The sequence below is a fragment of the Apteryx mantelli genome, chromosome 1 (genome assembly GCF_036417845.1).
Source record: "Apteryx mantelli isolate bAptMan1 chromosome 1, bAptMan1.hap1, whole genome shotgun sequence".
NCBI classification, from domain to species: domain Eukaryota; kingdom Metazoa; phylum Chordata; class Aves; order Apterygiformes; family Apterygidae; genus Apteryx; species Apteryx mantelli.
This window is the reverse complement of record NC_089978.1, coordinates 145040983-145066190: the sequence shown is the minus strand read 5'-3', so window position 1 is coordinate 145066190 and position 25208 is coordinate 145040983. Positions and strand designations below refer to the sequence as shown.

General features: G+C 38.2%; 1 protein-coding gene across 1 annotated transcript in view; it reads right to left on the bottom strand.

The window, feature by feature from the left end:
• Positions 1-25208, bottom strand: part of SCUBE1 (signal peptide, CUB domain and EGF like domain containing 1) — a 222853-nt gene that overhangs the window by 156107 nt on the left and 41538 nt on the right. Inside the window, exon 4 of the mRNA XM_067289850.1 lies at positions 12639-12773. Coding sequence (XP_067145951.1) covers positions 12639-12773 — 135 coding nt within the window. The remainder of the gene's footprint in view (positions 1-12638; positions 12774-25208) is intronic.

Below are 25208 nucleotides of genomic sequence, written 5' to 3'. Positions count from 1 at the left end.
ACACATATTCTTAACTACTGAACTGCCTTTAATCTACTTATCACATACCGGTTTCCTTCTGGCACTTTTTATCCTCTTTCTCAAAGTTCTGTGTAGCTCCTAAAGACACTTTTGTCCTGCAGATTAGTGGAATGATTTGCAAAGATCTTGCACAGAAAGTGAAAAGTTTACAGTAGTGGTACAGTTATTCACAGCTTTCTTTACATATGCAATGCTGCAACACAAAAAATAATTGTAATTTGCATCACCTTCTGACTGGATCTCTGTTGTTAGCAGACGTTCACAGTCTCCTGACACCAGGTCAAATCCCACTGAAATGGCAGAGAGTTTGTGAACTTCTGAATCAGTTTGATTGAACTTGTATCTCATCTCCACTTTAGAGAGAACAGTACAGCTCTGACTGGAGCAGTCTTTAGCTTTTACAGATTTCATGTTCTAACAAAGCTATATTATTTCATCCTAGTTTCCATTTATATACTTAACAACTGGCATTCTGCTCTCTAGAAAGAACGAAGAGGTGAAAGGATAGGATGAAAGAAGATGAAGATACATTGGCAGAGCTGCACATGGAAATAAGCATGACATCTGCTAGCAGCGTAACTGATCCATAGCAATCACTTACTTTAATGATCTCTCTCTAAGAAAACAAAAGTGAAGAAAATCCTTTGGAAGTTATGAGCCCTTTACAAGAGGTCAACAAGACTTTGTGACAATAAATAGAGTGCAGTCAGTATTGCTGTGCAAGGGTGAACATGGAAAAAGAGAATTCTTGATAAGCAGATCTATTTGACTTATGTACTTTCAAGAAAAGCATCAGCTAGACACTGCATATGGATTTTTCTGTGAGCAATAGTTGTAACTGGTCAAGGTAAGGGGAAAAATGTGTTTTTTCTGATATCGGGTCTTATTGGAGAGTGGGGAAACTTTGTTACTGCCTTGTAAAAGATTGTGGAAGTCTGAGGGGAGAATAAATATGGAACAGGAAAAAAGGGATGTCATTCAACACAGCCACACTTCTGATAACAACATTGCTTTTGACATAGCACAACGGGTATAGCTCAGCCCAGAAGTATCCCCATAAAGTGAGTCACAATAAACATGAAAATAAAATGAGGTCTTTACAGGTGTTTTTATAGGAAATAAAAAAACCAAAACAACCTCATGGAAATATTTAACCAAGTAACACTTAAATAACCCTTCAGTACTTGAAGATATTTTTACATTCTGGATTTGAACACTTGATAGCTAATATCAGGAAGTGAATTTGACGGACAGTCAGAAGTGGTACCATTTACAGCTAGGGCTAGAAAGCCTCAGAGATGGGTTAAAAAACATACCCACAGTTTGGACAATAGGAAAGTTTCTTTGGTCACCTTATGCCCCTCTTACATGAAACTCATGAGAACAACATGAAAAATACAAAGGGACTTTCTTGCTCCTACCAAGGCTCTATTTTGAAGTGATTTAACTTCTGAGACTTACTACTGGTGTTCTTTGATTTTATTGTTTTTGTTGTATTTTTACTCCACTGTGGGGCTGCATGGAGCATTTCAGTGAGTTCCTGACAGTTAATCCTCTGGATTAATTCAGAGTTCATTAAGCAGATAAGTGGCCAGCTTCTCTGAGAGCGAGCTCAGGAATGACAGCTCACTATCTCCTTGTGTGAGTTCTCAGAAGATTCCACAGCACAAGGTATTTTCAACTAATGCCAGCTGAAGACAAATGGTAACTTAGCCAAATGCCAAAAAGCCATGCTGACATCTCCATACAAAGCCTTTTCAAAATAAATGTTCAGGTAAACATACTATTCAAAATTCAAGACACAGACATAGATCAGGCCAGGAAAGTATTGCTCACCAAATTGTGGTTTAAAACAGGCAATTATAGGATTTTTTTTAATGATATATTTTTCCGACCCCAATTAGAGTGGAGTAGTTAAATGTCCATTAGGGAAGCCGTTGGGCCAAATTATAGCTCTTCCTGGGAAGTTTAGAAGGAGTTCTGAAAGCATTTTGTCTGGGGAAGCAAGGAGCAGAAACTTGTACTGCAGAAGAGCATGTGGGGAAACATGCAGCTGTCCCTAAGGGCAGGGTTAGCCAGTCTCACCTAAAGGACAGCTTGAATGCTGCCCTTTGGCAGAACTCACAGGAGTTTTTTGTTTTTCCTTGACCTTTTTCTGGAAAGCTCCTCCAACCCAGAAACATTTCAGCTGAGAAAAGAAACAGGTGATTCAGAAATGCTACTGGGAATACGCTCCTTCACCCAACAGATCAGGCTTCATGCTTGTCTTGTTTCTCATATTATGTGTCCAATCTTCCCTCTTGATTAGGGTGCATTACAACAGATGAAATCTAGCTGTCTGGCCTATGGAGGCAGACAAGGCTGTTTAACCACAACTACTGCAGTGCCAAGGGCAGCAACTCAAAGTCTCAATGTTTCAGAATTTTGATGTTTGTTTGTTTGTTTCTATGAATAATAATGCTAACAAATATTTATTGTTGTTGTTGTTGTTATTACAGGAAAAACAGCTACTTCAGAGAACAAAATTTGGTTTAGTGGAAAACCACATTTTTTTCAAAAATAATTTTGACATTTGCCTAACCTGTCCAGGCAGTTGTATTACACCTCACTTTTCAGAGCCTACAAATTCCCAAGATAAATTTGGCTGCCTTCCCAGTATGAGGGCACTGTGCAGAGAGCCATCAGACACCCTGAATTTCAGTACGAAGTGAAGTTGCTCAGCACCATTAGAAATTGTTCAATTTAGAGGACTGAGCCAACAGAAAACAAACAGGTGAACTTTGTATGGGGAGGAAAGGAGTGAGAGGACAGGATTTGCAAAATGCATTGTTATCCACCCAGCTGCCTGTGCTACACTTTGATCTTAAACATGTACATGCAATTCATCATCAATCACTGACTGTAAAGTGCACCAGGGATGAAAGAAGAGAATTAAACAACAGACCAAAAGAATTGGGCTTAGGATATCTGCATTGTGTTCCTACTAGGAGCATACAAAAAAACATACTCAGTTTTACAAAACAAATTTGGTGAAATCAACATAATATCAATTAAACTACACACTCTGTCAAACGGTTCCTTCACAGCTTTTCTGGAAAGCTCTAATTCTTAAGATTTTTACAGAATTCCGTGTAACTTTAGGCAAGTTAGTTAACTTTCCTGTCTCTCGTATCCATAACTTACAGCACATGGCATAATAGCCCCTATTTCAGAGGGAGTTTAGGATGCTGAGGTTGTTTTTGCAGACTCCTTCGACAACCTCTGATTAATTAGCAATTAGAGAGGCAAATTACTAGCAGTTCACTTCTGAAACAGACAGAAACTACATCATCCTTAACGAGAAATGCAGGTCATAAGAACCATTCACATTGCTACTTCCCTCACTTGGTGCTTCTAACATTCCAAACAAATGTCAGTTTAAATAACCAACTCTCCTTACACAAAATACTGAAATGCCAACACTCATCATGTGAATTTCTGACAAAAATTAGTGTTTGAGTACGGAGGCTCTTAGTCGTGGCTTGTCTAGGACTTTGCAGTTTGATATGGATTGAAGATAGCAGGTATTACATTATCCTCAGACCATGTTACCTGTAGGGAGAAAACCTGCCAACTCTGGTAAATCACCAACATAACACTGTTAACAGCACACTGTACTGGATAATATTGGGTTACATTACATGTGCTATGATTTAATCAGCTATAAACACAGAGGAGAACTTTTAAAGGAGGCACTCCATACTCAAGAGAGGCAAAAGTGCTGTTGCTCTTACTCAAAGGTGAATGCTTTATGTTGGGATGACAGAAGAAATGTATTTCCTGCTTCTTAGTATTGGTAAGTCAGGCAGAGCCTTTTGAAAGTGTTCAGTCATACTATGTGTTATGCAGAAAAATCAGACAAACAGATTCACTGCAGAGGTTCAAAGTTTTTATCAATGGGAACATAGTTCAGAGAACAATTAACTTTGACTTTGCCCAGAACTCTAACATTACATGATGCTCCTCTCCCCATTATACTTAACCCCTGTGCTTCTGCATTTCTTGACTCTCAGGAGAAGCACAAGAGTTGAACTCTCACAAGGATATCATCTTGATCACTTGCGCATGATTAGCAGATTAGTTTTGCAATCTCAGCACATGACCCACTCCACTGAGAGAGAATAACATCAGTTTTCAAGGACATGGATGTGGTACAGGTAGTCTGATTACACTGTGGTTTTGGTAGGAAAGGAATTAGCTAAGTGGAAAGAAAACTGAGAAGAGAGAGGGGATACTGAAAAGAAATGGCATTACTAAGCCAGGGAATTAATGAGACAGAGCAGAGGTATAGATTTTACCTTGGGCTGACTGTTCCATGCTCTTCTTCTGTTCTTCAGTCTCTTCTCCTACTCTTCACTTCATTTCCATCTGGTTGGCTGTCCCTCTCTTTCTCTTACTTTCCATTTAGCTGATATACTCTTACCTCCCTGCTTTCTTCCTTTGTGACCCCTCTTAAAAATACAGCATGGCACTACCACAAGGTTTCTGCCATGAAAGCATTCACTGTGACTATGTGTTTTGTGCTGTTCTCTGCCCTGTGTTTGCCTTGTCTACTCATACTGTAATTTTTCCAAGTTTGTACAAGCCCTAGCACAATCTGGTCTCATTCTTGACTGGTGCTCAAGTACTAAAAACCAAAATACGATCAAGAACAGTAACAACAACACTTTTCCTACCCAGATACTCTTCAGACGTAAAGCTCAGCAGAACATGCAAGTATTCTTAGGCTTGGAAAGTTACATTGCTATTAAATACAAACATCTTCCTTCTCATTTCCATTAACTCCTACCTTATATCATAATAGCCCAGAGCAACCTCAAAAATAATTACATGGAATTTAATAATTAATGGAATTCATTAAATGCATAGTATGCATGCCATACACAGGAGGGTAAAGTTTATATGAACAGGCCTTTAGCATTTATATCTTGAATTCCTACTGGTTTACAGCCAAAAATACATTGTGGCATCAGCCTCTAAAGAGCTCCCTGCCGGATCACATCTCTGAGATTTGTCATGAATAGCAGAAAAGGAGAACAGTGTCTACAATATGGTCTGTGGCCAATTTCTCTGCACAGTGGAAAACAGAGGGAGACATACATTGAGAGGCCCATAGTGAATGCAGTAGGTATGAAAGACACCGAGTATCTTTCACACAAAATTCAGAGTTGGCCCTGAATTCATCATCATATCCCTGATGGCATTAGAGACACACAGCATGATACATATGATATATGATATACTTAAAACAGATTCCATTTGTTGTGTGCATGTGTGAATGCAAGTTTTTTCTACAACACGCTGGCTTAATATTCTTCCCAGATCTTTCTCACCTGATGTTTCAGTCAACTGGATGCTAGAGGCCTTTAAAAAACATGTCAGTTCTTTTATTTAGTATAATCCTGCTATATCCAGAGCAGACAGTATGAGCAGAATATTGGTTCACTTTCAGTGCTATTGAATGATTGAGTGTGAAAGCCCCCTTTGCATATTTTTCTCTCTTTAATTTTTTATTTGAATATACTACTTTCCAGTGTGTTTTCCCATTTGTGCATATAGCTCTCCCATCTTGTCAGCACTGTTGATCAGTCAAGAGCTGTGCTACAGACTGTTCACTGCACTCTGTCATGCAGGTGTGGAGAGATTTTTGATCTGACTTACAAACTCCCTGCTCCCCCGGCAAGCTGGCTGCCTGTCACACTGCTGCAGGGTGTTTCAAACAGCTGCTCTTTCCAAGACTCACTTCTTGGTATCTACAGCATCATTATTTCTTGCACACTTCTTTTTCCCTTTTAGTTTCATCCCCTCCCTACCAAATGGCTCTAGTAATGGAGCCATGCAGAGACAACTACCATACCATTACACTATTTCAGCTTTTGGCTCAACAAGAAAACATGTGTATGTCCTACTTTATTATTTAGTCAGTCTTGCTCAAGTCTGCATCTGCTTTTACTACTGTTCAAGCGCTATACGCAAGTTACACACATGACTTCTTAATTACTTACCAGTTGATGTTTTCTAGTACATCTAAGACTATACTTTAAATTTTTATTTATTGTTATTTTTCTTTTCCTTTTTTTTTTTTTAAGTTGTCTATTCTGATTATGGACCCTTGAATATTGGACTTTCTATAGGACAAATTCTGCAGAACATTCTTAGAATTCAATCACAGATTTTGGCAAAATCTGGCAATCTGCTATTTTTCCTGAATGTTATTGGATTTCTTTTTTCAGTTGCAATGAACTCACCACCATTGCATCGGGCTAACCCATCAGTTTGCTACCGCATTCAGCTGAAGCAAAGCAGGGCAGAGTATTGATTACTCAACAAAATTTGGTTTTGTTTCTGAATCAAACCTTAAACAAAGCCCCAGAACATTTTAAAGAGCAATATTTTGTCTTTCAGAAAGCAAGTGAATTCTAAAACTAAGGTAGAATATATGGAGGCCTCACATTTTCCTGAGTATAAGGATGAAAGGGCTCCAAATTGGTGCCTAGGAACTCCAGCAGGGGCCTGCAACCAACTCTACCTGGCTAAGTTTAACTCTGCAACTTGAGAATATACCATAGTTCTGTTTTGATTCCATATTCTACACCATTTCCTCACATCCTGGTTTCCATCTGGACTGAAGAACAGGACTTCATGTGGTCTGTGGGGTGAATCTATCCTGCAGTTCAGACACAGTCACATAGGCTTTAGACAGTACTGTGAAGTTTATGCCTCAGTTTTCTTACCTATAAAAGGAAGATTGCAACCGCAAGTTTCAGATGCATTTAACAATTTTATAAGCCAAAATTGGCATGCCTTTTCCTCCAATTCTGTGATATCCTAAGCAGTCATCATTTAAGCTGGTATTTATTGAACACCTTAAATGCAAAATGCTATACATAATGATGCCCTACTGAAAAAAATGCTTTTGTGGTTACTTACTCTTATATCTGTCCTAAACTTTCACCTTATACTGTTTTTATGGTTACACAATTGCTGCTTCCCCTCACAGATGAACTTAAGCTGGATTTCACTTGCATTAATTTTACACCAGCGTAACTTTACTGACTCTACTAGTTTTAATCATAAATCACTGATACCTGGCAGTTGGGAGATAGGGCCTAACAAGGGTTATTTTTTACTTATATAAGGTGCTGTCACCTGTTGTCACAAAGTCCTTCCATTCCAGAGGACTTTGCACAGAGAAAGCAAATGTGATGTGCCCTTCACCAGGGAAGCTGGAACAAATAAGAATCCCTGAAACCAAAGGATAGCAATTTTTGTAGGTTATACACACTTTCAAAAGGTTACAAACACTTCTAACAGGGCACAATGAGATTTAAAAGGCTTTATTAAATCTTTTTACCTGAATACTTTCTGTATCCTATATTCTATGAAAGGTAATCAAATGAACTGTTTTTTTCAAATATATCATGGTAATGCATAAACAGATGCATTTCTACTACACTTTGGTCATACTGTGCACAGTTTTAGGAAAATGCTTCCAAGATCTCAGTATGTTTGGCCAGACAAAATTCATACTACCTGAAAGCATATTTATTATTTCCTTAAAATTTACTTTATATATATTTCTCTACTTTACAATCATATTAGGATTCCAATTTAAAAAGACAAATAGGACAATCCTATTCCAGTGAACGGGATGCCTGTACTCAGGATAACTATGGCAAAGCATATTCAAGCAATGGAGTAATTTAACTGGTTACAGCACTGTGAAAGAGCTTTCAGAGTTCAGACAAGAAACCCTGTACTTTGTAAAGTTTAAAACCATGCTAGCAACACTTAATTATTCAAAGTCATCCTTCCACATTAATTTAAATATGAATACGCTGTTGTGCTTCCATAGAATAAGCACCTCTGTTCTTTAAAATGCTTTGCAGAAAATACTGAGTCACAATAACCTTCTTGCCCAGAGTCACACAAAGCATCGGCACCAGAAATGGGAATAAAGTCCACAGTCCCAACCTGCAGACCTCTCCTACCCCGGCTGGGAATCATTTTTCTTTCCTAGGAGTCCTAGCATTATTCTGCCATTAAAAAATCCCATTGGATTACAAAAAGAGGTGAAAAATAAAAGTAAATCATGGAAAGTAGGAAAGTAAAAAACTGAACAAAGGCAGTTTTATAGTCCTCAGAACAAGAAGGAACTCAGTAGTTCGATGTCAGCTCACCAGAGGACTCCAGTGCTACTACTGCACAATTAACAAGGATTTAAGCATATAATCAAGTTTAACAGATTACTATGTATCAGCAGAAGCATGGTAACTCTTTTCATAAACACATTTAGCCCATGGCAAATGCAAGACAATTTGACTTAACATCTCTCTTCCTCAAGGACTAAACTGTTGCACTTACAGTGTAGAAAGAGACAAGCAATTTTTGAAGCTCAGTCATAGCACGATAATTTGATAAATTGTGGTAACTTGATTTTGTGTGTAGGAACTCCCAACTTTGCAAAGCATAAGTCTAATGGTATAAGGGTAAGTGAAAAAGCAATTCCTTGTGAAATGGCTTTTTAACAGGCTTGAAAATGATGGTGACAACCGTGTAAAAAGCTTTTCCGCTGTTTGACCAGACCATCATAATTTCCAGACTTCTATAGCCCAGTACTTCTCCACCTCTTCTTGTCTCCACTTAAAATTACCACTCCTAATTGCACCTGCCTTTTTCATTTACTTGGCACTAGTAGTATAAATAAAATATTGTTATTGAATTATTAGCAGATCTAAAATCATTAGTACAACTGTGTTTTTGGGAGACATTCAAGGGGTGGAATTTAAAATAGCAGATGTCTTCCTAGTCACAGAACTCCTAAAGTATCAGGCTTGTAAGCAAACCTCCTTTGTGCCATAGGAGACTTGTTCTCTGGGTGTGGGACAGTAATGGCCTTCTCTACCGCTTAAGCTGGGAATTTTGGTTGGAGAGGCAGTTTGTAGCCAGGGCTCCTGAACACCATACCTTTAATGTAATGCAGTGAGGCATCCTGTATCCTTAAAATGAAGTCAGAACTCCAGATCATTTTGAACTTCAGCAGAGTTACAGGCATATAGCTAAACTCTGTCCAGCTTGATGCTTTTAGGCCCAATTCAGATTTTTAACCAACTTTGATATCACTGGGACATTAAGGATTGTCTCAGAGGCTTTGCTGAACTGGGGCTTTTCACTTATTACCAAATTGAGGGAAGACATGCTGAAACCCACTCACCTGACTCAGTCACAGCTGTAGTGTATGATACTAATCTCCATGTTTATTAAACACATGCTCCCTCTGGAGCTGGAGATGTTACAGTAACAGATTTTTAAATCTTTTTAAGTCATGAGGAAATACAAATGTGTCTCCAGTATAATTCACAGTGCTCACACCTACTATTGCAATTAAGATGTACTAAGACAAACAACTGCCAAATTTTCCATATCTTTTACCATCCATTTTTCGTCCCTTTCTCTCTCTCTGTTGTTGCTGTCATTACTGTGAGCAAACCAGTATAGACAAAAATAAATGAGGTAAGTTGTACTGGGCATAGCCTCTTCCCAAAAGATACTCAAAGTTATATGAAATCAGCTGGCCAATAATGAAGAAAATGAAAGAAAGCAAATGTTGGGAAACTAGGGTTTGCACTGACTAATGTCAGCCTGGCCTCCCATCGGTATAAAATTCATTGCTTCTCTGTAGATCATTGATCCTTTTTGTCCACAGGAAATAATGAGAACACTTCTAGATGGCAAGCAAACATGACATTTGAGACACAAGGATGATGTTAAAAGCTCCTGTCATGAACTCCAGAGTGGCTTTTAACCACAGCTTGTGGGTAGGAGTGTGATGATACACTATCTACCCCTGAAACACTGAGACCAACACAGTGCATCTCTGGTAGCTGTAGAAGTGCACATAGCAGCCGACAATCTGAAGGAGGATGCCTCCTGTCAGGAAATACATTTCCCTTGGCTGGTTAGTCAGCAAAAAGAGACATATTCCTTCCTCCACTTACACCCCCGCCTCCCATGAGCATCTAATGCCATTTTTCAGACCTTGAAACTACCATATCGCTTGAACATGCTGATGAGGTCAAAGCACGTGAGCAGCACCAGCCTCACTGAGGGCCGAGGCAGGCATGCTGAGTCTGCAGGTGGGGCATTGCCAAGGCTTTGCTACTGGTTCTTCTACTCTGGACTCATTCCACCTCCAAACGCAACCTAAGCACCTTGCATTGAAAACAGGAAAGAAAAGGTGGTAGGGAACTGCATGAAGAACCTTGTGGTAGATTATTTTAGACTAGCTGAGTCCTTGAAAAGACTTTTAGGTGATGTCAAGGACATGGAGATCATGCGATTGCATATGCATTTTTTAGAGATAAAAATGTAATCCCACTGCAATTAATGGATCTTATTATGCTCAAAGTCAACAAGCTTGTTAAAACGCATTGTCAGATCAGAGCCTTTGTATTTGGATTGCAATGCTGGATGTATGTTATGCCTTTGCCTACTTCACCCTTGTTTACCAACAGAGGTATAGACACAATCTAGCACTAGGCATAATTTTGGCTAGCTGCTTTGATGAAAGCATTTCTGTATTTTTGCATTCCAATAGTTTCCGTAGAGGCACTTAAAAGTGAGACAGACGAAAGTGAGTAAACAGGGATATTTAAAAAGGCACTTACTCTCTCAGCATGCATGTTTACTATTTGCAGCTCAGTCACCTTTGACAACTAAAATAGATCATTCATCTCATTTCCTTCTTCCACATACCCACCCAATGTATTTAAGTGTAGGATCATGACACAACAGTGTAATGGTTACTCATATTGTAAACTGGCACTTTATTTTTGAAAAGTTGCAAAGCATTTGTTCATAATACACTTTGCAACTGCCTCCAAGCTATTTGGGTTTTTTTCAGACCTTAAATGATTTGATGATGTTGCTTTAATTAAATGACCATGTCTTATTTGTCATTTTCTTTATAAACAAGTTAACACAAATATATTTATCCCATGCATTTTTATTATGTGGATGCAGCAGTCAACCTTCAAATCCATCCTCCCAGTCCTTCCTGCAAAGTAGGAATCCTCTTTGCCATAAAAACTCACCATCTCCCTCAATAAATCTGTTCCTTACAAAAAAATTTTGCCTTTAGAGTCTCATCTTTCATTTATTTCATTAGTTTCCATCTTGGATAACTAAATTCTCTTTTATTACAGCTGGGAATTTTTATAATGTGCAAATTGAAATAATGATTGTATCGCAGTGCTCTGCAAGTGGTTTTCATTAAGCCTCCAGCTACTATTCCTTGCTCTGTTGGATACCTTTGTGTCAGGGTTACTTTACACTGGACAGAAATTTGAACAACTTATGTTGAAAAGAATGACTAAAAACCTATTAGATAACAACCTTTAAAATACACTGGTTGATCGAGCTTAATTGCATGTTCTTGTCAAAACCAAAAAGCCTCAGTTGCTTAAAACTTAACAATCATTCTAAAAAGTGGAACTGTGAATATATTCTATAGTTTCACATTTCTAACAATCAAAATTACTAATTGTCTTTAAAATTCTGTGTAAACAGGCACATGATGCCAGAAATACATTTACATTTCTGAGAAGCTCAGGTGGTTTTGTTTTCCTGTCAACAGAGTGACTAAATTCATACTCTGTGTTCAGGTAGGATTTTCTGGTTAATTTTAGTGACTCACAATAATTCAGAACTATTGCGTGGCCTGTGGAAATTTACAGCATGCTTATATTGTTGATCACCAGACTCATCTTGCTACTTTGCCATTTTCTGTTGCCTATTGGTAAATGAGTTTGCTAGCATATATTCCCATTGCTGCCAGGGTCACCAGAAGTCTGAATGAACACATAAAGAGCCCACTTAATTGCAAAGATTTATAGCTATGCTGTTTTCTTTTCCCTCTTTCCACTCAAACTTGTCTTCCACGCCTGACATATATAGAAAAAGGAGAGCAGCTTATTCCACTCAAAATCAGCAGCAGACTAGGATCACAGTTCTGCGGGGATTCCTTATTTCTACTGCTAGTGCATAGGCAACAGAAAAGCAGTTTTCTAATTTACCCTAGACAGGGTACTGAATCAAAGAAAAATGACGTGTCAATATAATATCAGCCATCATCAATCTGCAATGAAGCAGTGAGCTATATGACTGGCAAAAGAAGATAATCTGTATAACTTCCAGAAGAAAGCTGCTCATTTTGATTTAAGCTTTGATATCATGCTCTCGAGGGTGGAAGACAAGAGACCTTTTAAGCAATAAACAGACAAGAGATGTTTCTGTGTTTTGGAAAGTCAGAAGTACAAAGTTGCTGCTTGAAAATCTCTTCTCTGCCTGTCCCAAAAGCCTGCTGTTTGAACTCTGTATATTCCTATGTCATATTAACACCTTTGTCTTATTTATTCCTGTGCTACAAGTTTGCCTGGCAGAGGAATCAATCAGTTCCAACTAACAAATACAATGATTTTCAGAGCTCTGTGGGATAAAAGAAAAACTAAGAACCGTTTCTGCATTTCTTATTGAACACAGTCATTCTCAAAAGCACACGTCACACATTGAAAACTTACCAATAGAGCGATGAATGCAGGTATGCTGGTTATCACTCAGGAAAAAGCCCTCTTTGCACTGACATTCATAGCTGCCCATTGTATTTACGCAAATCTGCTGGCACCCTCCATTGTTATCCTGACACTCGTCAACATCTACAAGAGAGAAGAAAAAAGAAGTACAAAGTAATATATAGATTCAGAACATATATTTAACAGAGCAGGGAATCCACCAAAAGGCACACTGTAAATTAAGCTAATAAGAACTACCCAGACCCCATCAGAGTTAATCCAAATTAATCCATCTAATTCCTTTTCCTGCATCCTGGGTTTAGAGTTAACATTAAAAGACCAGTGGGGAGGGGAGTGCAGTTAAGTCTCCATGCACTCTGAGCTGCAAATTGATTTCCAATGCACAATGAATGTTAACGTCCTAAAAGGGCTGTGACCCCATCTGCCAAGTGCAGTGTTGCGCTCTGTCATTCCCACTCTACTTGGAAAGACATACTTCAGGCCTACAGTAATTTCTAGCAGGGGTAGCAGGCAAACACAAAGGGCATTACTGGGTGAAAAGAGTCTTTATAGAGTTCTGGTCTTGAACACAACAGCATGTTTCAATTACTGGAGTCATAACCCCCTACTTTGTCAGTTTGTTTAATGTTGTTTAATGAAAGGAAGGCTTCTTAAATCTAAATGTTCCATGTCTGTATTGTCATTTTAATAGGCAAATATATAAAACCACAAAGGCAGCATTAGCTACTGGCTGTTCTGAGGGTCCCTGCCCACCCCCTTCACCTCTCTTTGGCATTAAAAATTTTATGCTGTGATGTTTAAAAGAGACACGTTTCAGCACTGTGAGAGCACTGCCACTAAAAGATATCTGACCCACAATCAACCTTGCAGCTCTCTGTTTTGCTCATAAAAGGTATATCCATTCTCTGTTTCCTCTTTGGATAAGAGCAACTTGCCACCTGAGAAATCCATATTTTGCTCCTTTATGGAGACCCTGCAACCAGTCAGCTATCTCACAGTATGTGCCAACATGTCAGCAAACAAGTTGGTGTGTTTTTTGCTTTCATTTTATTTTTGGGGGCAGAGGGCGGGGGGGGGGGGGCACACTGGAGCCAAATGATCTGCAACATTCAAAATCTGAGAAGAGCTGGCATAGCTCCTGTAGGATTAATTCCACCAAGACTGGCCATGATACACTAAGGCAAAATGAAGCTTCTTGGGCCTAGACTCTTCCAGGGCAGTACAGGAGCTCTGAAGGGCTGGAGAAATTCAGCTGGTAACTTATGTGGGAATGCAGGCTGGTTCAGGCAGCTTGCTCAGCCAAGCCTTCTATCACTGTCTGTGCTGGTGTGCTGCTTGTGCTTCAGTGTAGATGACAGAAATCATAGCTCTTCTTGCACAGAGAAAAAGAGCTCTAGGGTAATTATAGCAGTGCCCAGGGAAACCAGGCAGTCTCCTCCTATCTGGAACTACATTAAAAGTGCATAGACAGTCCTTTTCTTTTTTTTCTTCCCCAGGATATCTTTAAGCACTATTGCACCATATTCTCTGTATCAACATCCTCCCCACCAACAGTTCTTATTCTTTTCTGGATCTGAATCTTCTTCATAACCCCATCAGAGCAGTTTTGAGGACATAAAAAAAGGAAAGTGCAGACCTTCCTTGCCTATTGCAGAGTAGGAAGGAAAGATCAATAAGACAACTTTGTGAGAGCCTTCAACTGCGAGTCATCAGGCCTTGCTGCCCCAGGAACATTAGTGCCATCTCAAACTTGCTCCTTCAAAGTGACACACTGGCATCTAGATTATTCTCTCTGGAAGATTAGTGGAACACTTACTGAAGGAAAAAAGTCTCAGTTGATATACGTACAAAACCCAAAATTTTTCTAAAAAGTATATGGCCTTCCAAGCATTCTGTTTATAGTACCACAAAGCAACTTGAACAATTGCCTTCCAGCTCTGATGAATAATCTGAAACAAATGCAATGATTTATAAACACTTTTTTTTCTGCTCTTGATAGTAAACGCTGGTGATTTACCACTTCTGTAATGAGATAGCTCAGATTTACCACCAACCCCCAAATCCATATGCTAGATTAAAAGTTATTACCATTCAAAATCTTTAAAAAGGTTTTCTATGAGGAGGTTCTTCCAATTGTTTTCAATTACTTGCCTTGAAAATATTTTAATATGTATTTATGAAGAGAAGGAGTCGAAGAAAGGGAGCAGCTGGGATCTAGGACAACTATCTACATCTCCATCATACACATGCCTTCCAATAAATCTTGGCCTGGTGGTGTAGGATTAGCACTTTCTCTTCTTAGGTCTCAATCCTACACTAGGGTCAGGCTTTTTGGAGCACATTGCATTACTGCAGTCTTCAAGAGCAATATTACTTATTATCCACCATACCAAACAATCTATTGGTCATGACTGCCTGGAAAATATTTATTAAATTATTTACTTATTTTTTTTTTCCAATAAAATCGCTTTATGACCAGCCAATTATTAACCTATTTTAGAGAATGAGATAAAAGAGTCTTCTGAAGTTAGTAGAGGATTCCATTGAACCTCAGCGAACACAAGCTTGGATAGATCCGGCAGAATAACTGCTTCATCTAACTGAATTTCTTCAAAGTTCACAAATGAAATAGCTGCCAAAGGGCTTTTTCTTTCCTTCATCGTTTGTGCAACTCTAGTTCAATGCAGCTTAAGTTACCCAGCTGAACATGTAAACACTGGTAATGCAGTATATGTGAGACTGCATTTTGGACCACATTTTCTAGAGATTATTTCTCACATAAACAGCAAAATAAGTAGCCAGTTTTTCAGTAAAGCTCTTCTGGCTCCAGTTTTGGAGGCTCTGCATGTCAAACTGGGCCCTTGGCTGTTTTGAAAAACCAAGGGTGGATCCTCAGCAGTTTTAATTGTCAGCACTCTATGACAGTTTGCACCTGCTGGAGAACTGCCCCCAGGGCCTAACTCTAGATACAGAAAAAAAAAGTCACTTCTGATGATATAAAACCTCTTTTGAATATCTGCCCTAAGCCCCAGCTAAACCCATTTTAAAGATTTTTAAAGGTATTAAGCATGAATACAAAGCTTACTTTCTTTGTTACTTTTAATAAACTTTTTTTTTAGAGCAGACACATCTTCTTTGGCAATCTTTTGCACAAAATCAGCTACCACTGGTCATCTTATGCCAGACCAGGACTGTCTCCTGGGGACTGCAGCCCCAAGGCAGTGGGTGAAGCTCCCTTTCTTCCTTTAAAATTATATGGAACCTCAAATCCATTTCCTAGGCTCTTTGTCTGTCAAAAGTTGTTTCACCCAAGTTGGCCTCTCCACTTGACAGTGTGCTGATTCTTAGAGTTCTTTATCCACTGCTAATGGGATAGCTGAGCCTCAAAATCCTACTGATGATCCCAAGAAGGGAGCCTGAGCAAGGTTTCCACAAACCTACATAATCCACTCGCAGAAAGATGGAAAAAGGTTATGGCCAACCCAATGGCTGCTCCAACCCTCATCCTCAAATAGAAAAGAAAAACTGAGAGAAAGTGCGAATATGTCCTTAAGCCATTCTCCTTAACACTTTTCACAAAGAATTGTCCCATAATTGTCCCTACTAAAGGCAATCCTTGATGGAAGTTTATAGAAATAACTCAGTTACCACAGCCCTCAACTACTCCCTACCATCACAAATAAATAGTTAAAGCAACAGTCAGCGCATCGGTTATAATTGTTTAGACAGAGTTTAAAGCCAGAGTGAGAAACCTCTGCTTCCAGGGAAACTAGGGCCTGAGCTTTATTTTGGCCAGTCATCATCAAGGACCAAAAAGAATAAGGGAAGAGCAAGATCAGGGAGAGGCTGGGAAGGAAGAAAACTTTCAAAAGAGAGGAAGAGATAACAGATACATGTATACATATACATACATATGTATATATATATATTTATATATCTGTCTGAAGCACTATGCAAATTAATGCATACCAGAATTTGCATTAGACCTCTTGCTTTCTGGACCCACCACCTTCGCATAATCAAACTTGTGCTCTATATCTTGGTAAGATGAGATCCTCTAGAGAGCGGTAGTGTGGAATAGTATTAAAGGGTAGGAAACATTACAGTTGATAAAGATGAATGTTTCATTTATTAAATAAACAAATGCTTCTGGTTTCTCATTTAATTTATCTGATGAACTTTTCAAACTAGCTCCACCAGTATTTCACCCTGATCCAGCTCAGAGCTTCCCTCAGCATTTTGCCTAAAGAAGTGATTCTGACACTGTCCTGTTTGGATACCATCTAGGGAGAAGGCCACTAATCAGCTCTGCTAGGGGCACCTGAAACCAAAACCACAGGCAGGAAGGGACAAAAGTGGAAACAGATTACCCAGAGTCAATATCAAGAATATTTTGTCCACTGTCTACTTCCTCTCATGATCTTTTCTTCCTTCCTTCTGACATTTTTCTTTTGTGTCAATATTTTCATAAGCACTCAAACCCCTCAGAAATGAGTCTCATTTTCAAAATCTCCACAGCATTTGGAAGCCAGAGCCCTATTCATTCACTCTTACACTAGGGTTCCTTTTTGACTTCTGAAAATAGGTTTTAGATTCATGATCCAGGGAGCTGATCCTGAAAGTTTTACTCTAAGCCAGGCTTTGAAACTTTTTGGAAGCTAAACTGCCTATTTTACTGGTGCAGAACATTGTGATAGAGAGATGGATTGCTGGTAGTGATACTCTAGACTTTCCTCAAATTTAAGCAACAAAACACCACTGAGGATCTATCGTATTTGTAAGAGAAATGATTAGCAATGGGAATATCAAAAAATGTGAATGTCTGATTTTGGAAGTTTAAAATCATTATATTCTGAATATCTCTAATTGGAAAGCTGGGATGAACATCTCATGGAAAAAAAAAAAAATCCTGGATTTACCATAGTCACAGTTATAACAAAAGAACATTTAGCCCAGCATCCTATCTCTGACACTGCCTTGTAGTGGAAACTCAGGAAAAGACCACAAAAATGGGACAGAACCATCCCTGGCACACTCTCCCAGCTTCCAGCAATCATTTACCTAGTAACCTTCCTAAACCAGTAGCTAGACCATTGCCACCCATGGACCTTTCCTGTATGAATTTGTCTAATCTCTTCTGAACTCAACATGATGGGGCAATTAGCTCTGCAATTTATTATGAGTTACATGAAAAATCATCCTTTTGTTTATTTCAAACGTGCTGCTTTATAGTCTCAATGAATGTCCCCTAATCTCATTATTTTGAGAAATAGTAAATATTCACTACCTGCCTTTTCTGTATCTTTCTTGATCTTACAGATCCCCCTCAGCCTTCTACTGCCTACCTCATCTATTCTGAGCTTGAAAGTACAGCAGTACACAAATGAGACAATTACATAATGCATTATAGAGATAATTTGAAAGACTATATCATGTCTAAACCAAAAAGTATATTGCTTTTAGACCAAACAAGTGCCCACTTTTAGAAATTAGCCTAAAGACAGCGACATTTGGCACATATTCTTCCCACTTTCCTATTCTATTCCTTCCAAGTACCATGGTGCTGCATTGGAGTGGGTATCTTGGAAGACATGATTTCAAGATAGCTGTGGAAGCCCAGAAAATAATTCCAGCATGTAGAAGTGAAGCCTGTGGTATCAGATTAGATGCTGCAGGCAGGTGTTCCTGTTGGAATGGTTATACAAGCAGTGACATGTTGTCAGTGTAGGGAGGGGGGGACACCACACCAGTTGAAGGGGGCATGAAAAATGCAATAATTGCTAATTGCAATAACTGGTAAACCATCTTTCTTAGACCAACTTTATATGAGTACGCAAAGGGAAATGTTAGAATAAAGAGACACCACTATGTACATACATAGCATTCATATCTCCAGGAGATCTGAGAGCAGACTTCACTTAGAATTTAAAAGCAGGGCCCAAGTTTTCTACCATTTGCCCATAGGCTAGAATCCTGATTTTTTGTCCTCCTTTTTAAGAAAGAAACTGAAAAAATATGGGGAAGAAAAGGAAAAAGAAAAACAAGCCCTTGAATTCAGTACTTCACTACCATAGTGGCAGAAAACTTAAAGAGACTTCTCATTGAGAAAAGATCCACTTGCAAAAAAACGGATCCTACAACAGTGAGTGTTTACTAGAGTAGACATTTAAAAACAGAAGGTGTGAAAAATTGCCTTTCCCTGAAAAAAAGAAGCACATATTACAGAAAAGAGAAACACGAAGCACTGATGATGAAGAATACTAAAAACATTCTAAAATTATCAATGGATTCTGCAAAATATAAGAGTTATTTAGAACCATTCTATTTTTTATGTATGGGGGTACAAAACCTAACAAAATGCCCATGATGTGTCCCATAGACTCCCACCTTTTATTGGACTACAATCACCTATCATCTCAATAGCTGCTGAGCAGGCTTCTTAGTGGCCTGCATAGTAATAGATGTGTGCAACTTGAAAATGGATGCTTTTATGTAGCTATTTTGTGACACACAATGGAATTCCTTAAAGTTCACACTCCACAAATACAGTTTAAATGTGACTGTAACAGATGCCTCTTATAAGCAATAATTCCAAGGAAATTTTTCATAGTGTCCCCACCGTTTTGCTAATAATCCACTTAATCTATTGAAACCGTTACTTTTGGCAACCGTGAACACAGCCAAGCCTGTATCAGGCAGAAATAATGATTCAGCTTTTCTGCAATACTCTCAGTCTGCTAGGATAATATTTGGGCTATTACAATATTGTGGTATTTTGCTCTTAAATTGGAACCCTCACCAAAAATAAGATGATAAAAATCCATGCTTTTCTATTTGCATCCCTGAGTAAACAGATTTCTTTGCTGTCTATAGTAGATAAAATATTCATTTGATTTAATGCAAGACCTCGACACTGCTGTGTGTGATGCCTGCCCATTTGCTGAGCAGAAGTAAACAGCCCTCGGGACACTGCACCAATGTTGCACAGAGTTCAAGTCTCTTGACGTCACTTGCTTATTCCTTTCTCAAACAACCGGGCACCACTGTTTGTCCTTTTAAGACACCAGAACCCTTTTCACAGCTTTTAGCATTTACAAAATAAACACCCAAGCTCCTTAATGCGACATCTTACTTGTAGCTTCTATCTTCTCATTTGGTAATCATGTCTATTTTTAGACAGACGCATATACATGGTGGCCTCCTGACAACAGTGCCTAAACACAACAAAGTTCCCAATCAATTATTCTTAAATAAGTTATCCATGTTTTTGACACAGGGTTTTAAGACAACTTTGCATGAATTTGATCCTGCTTCTTTCCATCTACAGTGCCACTGTCTAGGGAATGCCAACAGTCTCCAGCCTGGAGGATCTTACTGCAAGGCTTGGACAGCCCCAGCCCCATTAGCAGTACGCTTGCAATTCTCATGGATTTCTGGGTCTCAAGACACTCAGATTTGCAATGCTGGATTAACAACCCTCTGTAACCTAGAAACAGAGAAGTTAATTACAGATGCAAACAAGCAACAGTCCTGATCAATTCAAGGAAAAATTGAGGACAACTTGAGTAAATTATCCGGTCTATTGTCATATTGTCCCGTACAATGGCCTTACAATGGCCTTGCCTCTGTGCTTTCCTTTGGAGCAACATTAACTTCTGCAGGCTCATATGAAGCAGGATTCTATATTCTTCTCCCAGGCTTACTACTGCTTATACCTGCTTCCTTTTACATCTGCTTATAGACCTTGCCAGGATCACAAATATCTGGTTTTGATTAACTCAAAATTGCTTATTTTGGTGTTGATTATTTTCCCACAAAAATGAATAACATTTTGCTGAGGGTCAAACAAAGTATATCACTTGACATGAAAAAATTGTTTTTCTTTTAATCAAAGTACTTTAGGCTTACGGCCTTGGGTTATCAGTGTCCAACATATGAAAATGAAGCATATATTCACATGGATAAGTAAAACATTTTTAGTTACATCAGATAATTTCAATACATACAAAAGAGAGAAAACCTTGTAATTCATGCACAAGCTAACCATTAATTGACAGGAGTTATGCAGAAACTGTCTATGGGCAATGTATTCCACCAGAAACCGTCTTACCTTTTACTGTAAGATATCTGGTGTTGGTTATACAGGATCCTAAGTCACAGGGAAAACTGTTAAAATGTTAAGGCAAAAGGATTGACCGTCCACTGACAAATTCTGCAGCTTTACTCCTGGACTACATTCAGGTATGTAGCCCGTGTGAATTTACAAAGTGGCCATTTGTTGGAGCCTTTTTTATTTCAAGTTCTGCAGACTTCCCATTTGTCCCAGAGTTCCTTCTTTGTGATTTCAAACTTAGAGGCTCAAAGCAAAACTCAATCCACATCCAGAGTGTTCATGTCATTTCACAGCACAAGAATGACTTTTCACATTCTTTCAGTGTGCAGTCATGAACAGGCTCGGCCTGTGGTCCCGTTGGAGCCTGAAAGATGCTGAGTTATAGTCAAGAGGAGTTCTTCCAGCTATTTTTAAAGTGAGCAAAATCAAATGTCTTAAACTTCTCTAACATGTTCATACAGAGAATTTCAAATGTTTTTGTAAGCACTGAATAACACTCAGTGGCATACGGAAAATCTCAGGCCCGTTAAAGAAAATGCTGCAGTTGCACAAGGGGTTGACAACATTTCTCATACCCAGTGGGTGCTTAAAAGTTTTGAGGATTTGAGATCAGGGTGCTTAGCATCTTATATAATGAGGCCTTAAATGATTTGAGAGTAGCACAGCAAAAGGCTGGTTCCCTGTCCTGTAAATGCAGCTCCATGCCTGTTACTATAAATCACTAGTGGGACACAGAACCCATTCTTTGCTATCATATTAACACCTTTTATTGCTTCCCTGACTAGTTTCAGAAGCTGTTTCTTAGTTATATCTTCAAAATAAGCAACTGAAAGAATTAAATAAATGAAGTTTCTCAACTATTCCAAAGAAAATCAGTCAAGCTCCCCAGTTAAGTCTAAATATACCATATTCATCGTATATTCAGCATATATTCATCATAAAGAATTACAATAATATTTTTCAGAAGGTAAAACTGAAGCATTGCCACTTTTGATTTGCTAATATGTATCTGAAAAATATGACTCTGGTACTTCAGTATAACAGTATAAGCAAACAGTAACGGAAAACTTTTCAGCCTGTGCTGATGTCATTCCAACCCATGTTAATGATACAACTACATTAGGAATACCTACAAAAAGTCACTTTCAGCATTTTTTGCTGACTCAGACACACTAAAATTGATTACTTCACTTTCAGGCTTGCTTGTACACTTATAAGTGCATTGCAGAAGCTTCAGAGAGGAAACCCGCCTGGATGCAATCCTGTGCAATGTGTTCTAGGTGACCCTGCTTGAGCAGGGGGGTTGGACTAGATGATCTCCAGAGGTCCCTTCCAACCTCAGCGATTCTGTGATTCTGTGAAACAGTCTTCTAGAAAAATTCTTTCCCATTCAAGCTTATTTCATCTAGAAAAATAAAAACAAATCAGCTATGCCTTTTCTAGTATGTTGTCTGATACTATAGCTAATACAAAAAAAAAAATCAGCATGGCAAACTGTATAGTCTATCCTACAATAAAAAAAATCCAGAATTTTTTTCATGAAGACCTACACAATCCTAATTTTTCAAAATGTTCAGAATAAAGCCAAAGTTTTAGGTGTTGCAGAACAGAAATCTTGTCCTCTCTGCACAGCTCTTCTTATGAGAGGAAAAAAGACATGAAAGCATGCTCACTAACCTATGACCTAGAGTATGCCAAGTTAGAGTCTCCTAGAACTCTGGATGCTCAGCTCTTGCTGATGAGTGCCTGTAACACTGCCATTTAAATAAACTGAGTAAATACAACTTTCCATTCTTTTAAACTCTTCAGTTCTACTTTAATTCTGCTTTAAGTAAGGTATAACCATGCTGCTAAAGGGATTGTTCTATAGCCTAATATTCACTGCTGTTAGAACTTTCTCTTCAGCTAATATTTTCTTTTGTTAAGATGTAAAGTGGAACAGCTTTGCCTTGTTTCTCACTTCTATTCCTATTCTATGATACAGTATCATATGTTCACTCCAGTTTTACTTATTTAATAAGTGTATTTTAATTGTTTTCAAACATTTTCTTCCATATCCCATACAGTCCCTTAATCAATTCTGCTTTACTCTTAAATCCTCCAAATTCGCTAAACAATCTTTCTTGCACAATGTCCAATGACTTTTTAATTAAATTTTTATTATGAGTTATTATTATATAGATGTTAACTACAGTCTTTGCAAAGCTATATTAAAAGATGCTACCATCAACTTTCTATGTTTCTTCCTGCCCATTTTTCATGCAAAACTACATATTGTCATCTGATATAATTTGAATAAGAAATGTGTACACAGGGAATAATTTCAAATACTTGAGAAGGATCTAGACTGAAATCAGCAGAAGCTATTGGAAGAAGTAAAAACAATCCTGGATCCTGGTCTTGCAGTCTGATCCAAACTTTTAAGTTTGCACATTGTACATTGAAGTAAACAGGATAACATCAAGATACACAAATCTGTGGAAAGCATTAGAGAGCAAAAGCAGGATACTATAGAATGCCAAGATTCTGGAATCTACTTAACAAGTAGACAAACTTCTTGTCTACTACTTTTCTACAAGTAGACAAAAAATTCACTACTAACCTTTCCTGTAGTGCTCACCCATACTAGAAAAGAGTTCTGCTTCATTTTCTAATATAGTAGGCAATTATGCTATATTTGCACTGCAATTATGTAGCAGTTATTCTTTTTGATGGCTATTTCTCAACTATATAAATCATACCGTTACCAGGAAGTCTAATGAAAAGATCAGTCAACAAGGTTATTATACTTAAATTTTACAAGGGTACTTCTTAAATAAGAGTTATAAATATATACCTAATGAAATTTCCATCTATAAGAATGAGTGAAATCTAATTATTAAAGCACTGCCAAGACCTGATTGCATCCTAAATACAGTATAATGACAGTGACTGTATTTGAAATCACATACCAAAGGACTTCACTGGTCTCCACTTTTGTCTGATATCTTCTTCTAATCCATATGAGTTCAGTGTTTTAATTGGATCTACATAATTTCGAGGATTGACAGAAACCCCTTTCCATGAGTCAAGGCTTGCAGGTCATACAGATCTGACTGGCCAACACATATACAACAGGTTGAAATCCTGTACCTTTCAGGTGAATGCATGCTTCATCTTGCTTTAAGAGCTGAACGCAATGTGGCTCCCAAAGTTCTGATTAATTATAATATATTTTATAGCATTTCTGTTAAGGTGTATATCAATATAGGCCACATCAGTTGAGATGAATAGCAAAAGCAGATGAATTAACTAATGATGGGAAACTAACATAAACAAGCTAAAGCAGTAAGGATGCATAATGCAGAACAAAACTCTAACTTTGCTAAACTGAGTCACAGCCATCTAGAGCCATGTTAGCCCAAATAAGAGTATCCATATAGGCTTTAACATGGTTTAACTTGCACATATTAACTTCACATTCTAAGCTGATTTTTCTTTACTTTACTGGGTGTTCCATGTAGAGAAGTCCTTAGTGTGATTGATTACCTCCTCCAGGGACTAAGTATTAAAAAAAAAAAAAAAAATCAAACAACAAGAAGACTTCAGAAACAAGAGACTGAGATTGATGCTCCTGTCACATAGCTCCTGGTTTCTTAATTTATTATGACAGTCTGAGAATCTAACTTTACAGCTGACAGCGACCAAGATTTATTCCACACTTTTGATTATTTCCCCATACCTAACAAAAAGCCTTGGAACTAAGCTGATTTATATTCTCTCTTGTTTTGGTACTTCTCAGAGCACATTGGCTTAAAAAAGCAAACATATGGCAAATTAACATGTAAAGAAAGTTATATCTCATTTGAACACAAAAGATTAATGTCAGGTGACCAAACATTAGAGTACTTCTCAAGGGACAAACTTTCAGATACAGAAATACCAAAAGCAGGATTTTATAAATGCAGTGTGTTTGGATCCCAGCTTCAGAAAAGGCTGAATATTGGAGCTCTTTCCATCAACCACCTTAAGAACTCCTTACTCCCCATTGGATTTCCAGAGTGAAACTGGATGTATTTTCAAATTTAGTCTTCAATTTTGAGCTCCAAACTTCCTGTGGCAACTACCCAATTTTCAAAGGTGCTGATTAACTTAAGTCTGTGGAACTGCATCTGTGAAAAAACAGGGACTAGTTAATCTGAGCTACAGTAGATGTATACTTTAGGATGAGAGCAGTCACACCCCCAAAATACTATTTCTCTCTAGTGTCTTCAAGGGGAGTACAGGCAGATGGCTTAGATGCAGATATTTACACTGTCAGCTGAATCAAACCCTAGGATACCCAAAGATTAAGAAGCCCTCAAATTACGAATCACTTCTAGAAATGCAGGCCTTGACTTCTTGGTAGTTCAACACTTTTCAACTTTGTATGCAGACATGCTGATAATGATCCTTATACATCCTCG